A 2,947-nucleotide genomic window follows, 5' to 3' on the forward strand; every position below is an offset into this window, starting at 1 on the left:
GGGGCGGAGCCTGACGGCGCGTTTGGATCTGGCCCCGCAGACCCCTTTGCGGATGCAAGTAAGGGTGATGACCTGCTCCCGGCCGGCACTGAGGACTACATCCATATAAGGATCCAGCAGCGCAACGGCAGGAAGACCCTCACCACAGTCCAGGGCATCGCGGATGACTACGATAAAAAGAAACTGGTGAAGGCCTTCAAGAAGGTGGGTGCGGAGGGGCTGGGGGGCGGCCAGGCGTGGCGGGAGGAGGTTTATGAGGTGCTAAAGAGGTTTCTTGTCTCCTTGCTGCAGAAATTTGCCTGCAATGGAACTGTAATTGAGCACCCCGAGTATGGAGAAGTGATTCAGTTGCAGGGTGACCAGCGCAAGAACATCTGCCAGTTCCTCGTGGAGGTAGGACACCCCCGGGCTGCTGCTCGTGAAATTAAACACGAGATTAGATAATAAACACACGGCAGGGTGGGAGGGAGAACAGCTCTGTCCCTGCCCTGGGGCAGGGGGGTTGGAACCTCACAGTCTCTTTCAGCGTAGCCCTCTCTGTGATGATTCTTTCTTTTCTGCTTTAATCCTTGATCGAGGCAAATTCCCCCCTAGCAGGGTTTGCAGAGGAGTCTCACCTTCCCTCCCTGTGAATGGGGCAGTTCTGGGCACGGGTGGTGTGGGGGAGCACAAAAGCCTCGCTCTGGGCTGTAAATGCGTTTTCTGTCTTGCAGATTGGACTGGCTAAAGACGACCAGCTGAAAGTCCACGGGTTTTAAGTGCCCGTGGGCCTCTGGAGCTTTATGCAAGAAGATTTCCTTACCATGAAATTCCCACCTGTCCCTTGTCATAACTTTAAAAGCAGCCGGTTTGTGTAATGTAACGATCTTGGGTCCACTGTTGAGTCTGGACTGGTGTAACTGGTGATGTAATAAACTGACACGAGCCCATGCTATCCTGTCTGCCTGTCCCTCATTTCCCAGAGCTCCGGCCTGGAGCCAAAGGTACCCAGCTGTTCCCAGCTCAGCCCAGGGACTCGGCCTGCCCGGATGGCTCCTCAGTCCAGCTGCGCTTCCAGCCCGGACGATGGGAATCGTGTCCTGCCCAGCCCGGGCCCCGAGCTCAGGTGGGGCACGGGGACATGGCACTGTCCCTCGGGGCAGTGCTGGCTCCCACTGGCACAGGGATCTGGGGAAGCTTGGCTTGGAACAAGAGTGGCAGAAGAGTGACGTGGAGGCTGGATGGCTGCAGCTCGGGGCCCCGCGAGCCCCGAGGTGGGTTAAACTTGTGACAAGGGATCAGTTCTGGACTAACACGAGGAGCAGCCTTGTGGCTGGAGCTGCAGAGCTTTGTGTCCATAGAGCTGCTGCCTCAGGCCCTGTGCAGTAACAACAGCTTTGGTTTAATTTCTGATGTTTTATGTAATGTATTTAAAGTCTTATTTAAATAAAAGTGGTTTTCAAAAGCCCGTGCGTGGTGGGTTCCATCGCTCCCTGGAGCCAAAGCACCTTCCCCTCTCCCAGCAGGGGCACGGGCTCAGGGGCCTGGTTGGTGTAACTGGGAGGGTCTGGGGGTGTCCCCCCGCTCTGACTCACTGCAGGAAGGGGAACCTGAGCTCCACTGGTGCTGCTCCTGCTTGAGCAGGGGGAAAAGCCCAGGAGTGGTGGGTGCTGAGTCATTCCCTGCCTGGGCACAGCAACCCTCGAACCAGCTCTTGGGCTGTTTGTGTTCCCGTAAGTCCTGTGGGCAGGACCAGCACTTGTGCTTCCCAAAAACTGCTGTGGGGAGGAGGGGGAGGCTCTACCACCCTGGGCACCTGCTGCTGGCACTCCCACAGCAGGTCACGGCTGTTCACCCACTGCCACAATGACCCCCATCTCCCACGGGAGCACTGGGTTCGTTCACTGGGTTTGTTCACTGCTGCTTCCGCGGGAGACTTTGCTCTTGGAAACCAAATTGCTGCAACTGTGCAACACACTGAGTGCACCGAGGAGGGAGGTGACCTCGAGGCCTGCCTGTACCTCAGGGTGACCTTGAGCCCTGCCTGTACCTCAGGGTGACCTCCTGCCCTGCCTGTACCTCAGGGTGACCTCCAGCCCTGCCTGTACCTCGGGGTGACCTCAAGCCCTGCACACCAAGAGCAGGTGCCGGCAGTTCCAAGGCTGGTGCTCACACTGGGGGTCTGTTCCTGCTCACAGCCTGACACAGCCCAATCTACACTCTGATGCTGCTCCAAAAATTCCTGAGCCCCTGCCTGAGCAGGGGCTGTTGGAGTACATCCAGCCTGGATTCTTCCCTGCTGGCTCTGCCCTTGAACACAGGAGGGAGGCACCACCTCATCCGCTGCCAGGACAGGCAGACCCAGCTGGGCAGGGGCGAGGGGGGCTGGGACCACCCCCAGCCCGGCCTTTGTCCGCCTGGAGAAGGGCCCAGCCGAGTGCCCGCAGGTCTGGCCACAAACCTGCGTCAAGGTGCTGCCAAGCCCGTGACCCCCAAAGGGAGCGGCCGCCATTCCCGTCACCCTGACGGCTCATTTGGTCCAGATTGAGCCATTAAAAGCCACAAATTGGAAAACAATTTGTTTGTTCCTTGTGAGAGGCGCTCGGTGGAGCGAGTGATCGATGGCGGGCGCCGCTGCCTCCCTGCCATCCAAAGGCCATTTGTTTTGGGGTGTTTGAGGAGCTCCGACACGGATCGTTGGGAACACGGTGAGCAGGGGGACACAGGACAGGGACACGGCCCAGCCCAGGATGTCACTCAGGGGTTTATTGAAGGAGGGAGACAAATGGTCTCTAAAATACACCAGGAGGAGGGTCAATACGGGCAGGAGGGAACGTCGATATCGAACGAGGAGCAGACAGGGAATTTTGGGGGGCTCTGGCAGCGAGGGGTTCCCACCCCTCCTGTGACACCCCAGAGCTTTTTGGGGTACAGGGAGAGAGCCAGGGCTGCAGAATGGGGCCTGTGT

The 2,947-nt window shown here is 58.4% G+C and overlaps 1 protein-coding gene across 1 annotated transcript in view; it reads left to right on the forward strand.

The window, feature by feature from the left end:
• The window catches only part of EIF1 (eukaryotic translation initiation factor 1), a 10,313-nt gene extending 9,379 nt beyond the window's left edge, over nucleotides 1–934 (forward strand). The window contains exons 2-4 of the mRNA XM_008923960.3: nucleotides 1–204; nucleotides 292–393; nucleotides 714–934. Coding sequence (XP_008922208.3) covers nucleotides 1–204; nucleotides 292–393; nucleotides 714–758 — 351 coding nt within the window. The 3' untranslated portion in view covers nucleotides 759–934. The remainder of the gene's footprint in view (nucleotides 205–291; nucleotides 394–713) is intronic.
• The last annotated feature ends 2,013 nt before the right edge of the window (nucleotides 935–2,947 follow it).

The sequence above is a fragment of the Manacus vitellinus genome, unplaced genomic scaffold (assembly GCF_001715985.3).
Source record: "Manacus vitellinus isolate BGI_N305 unplaced genomic scaffold, ASM171598v3 scaffold_72_pilon, whole genome shotgun sequence".
Lineage (NCBI taxonomy): Eukaryota > Metazoa > Chordata > Aves > Passeriformes > Pipridae > Manacus > Manacus vitellinus.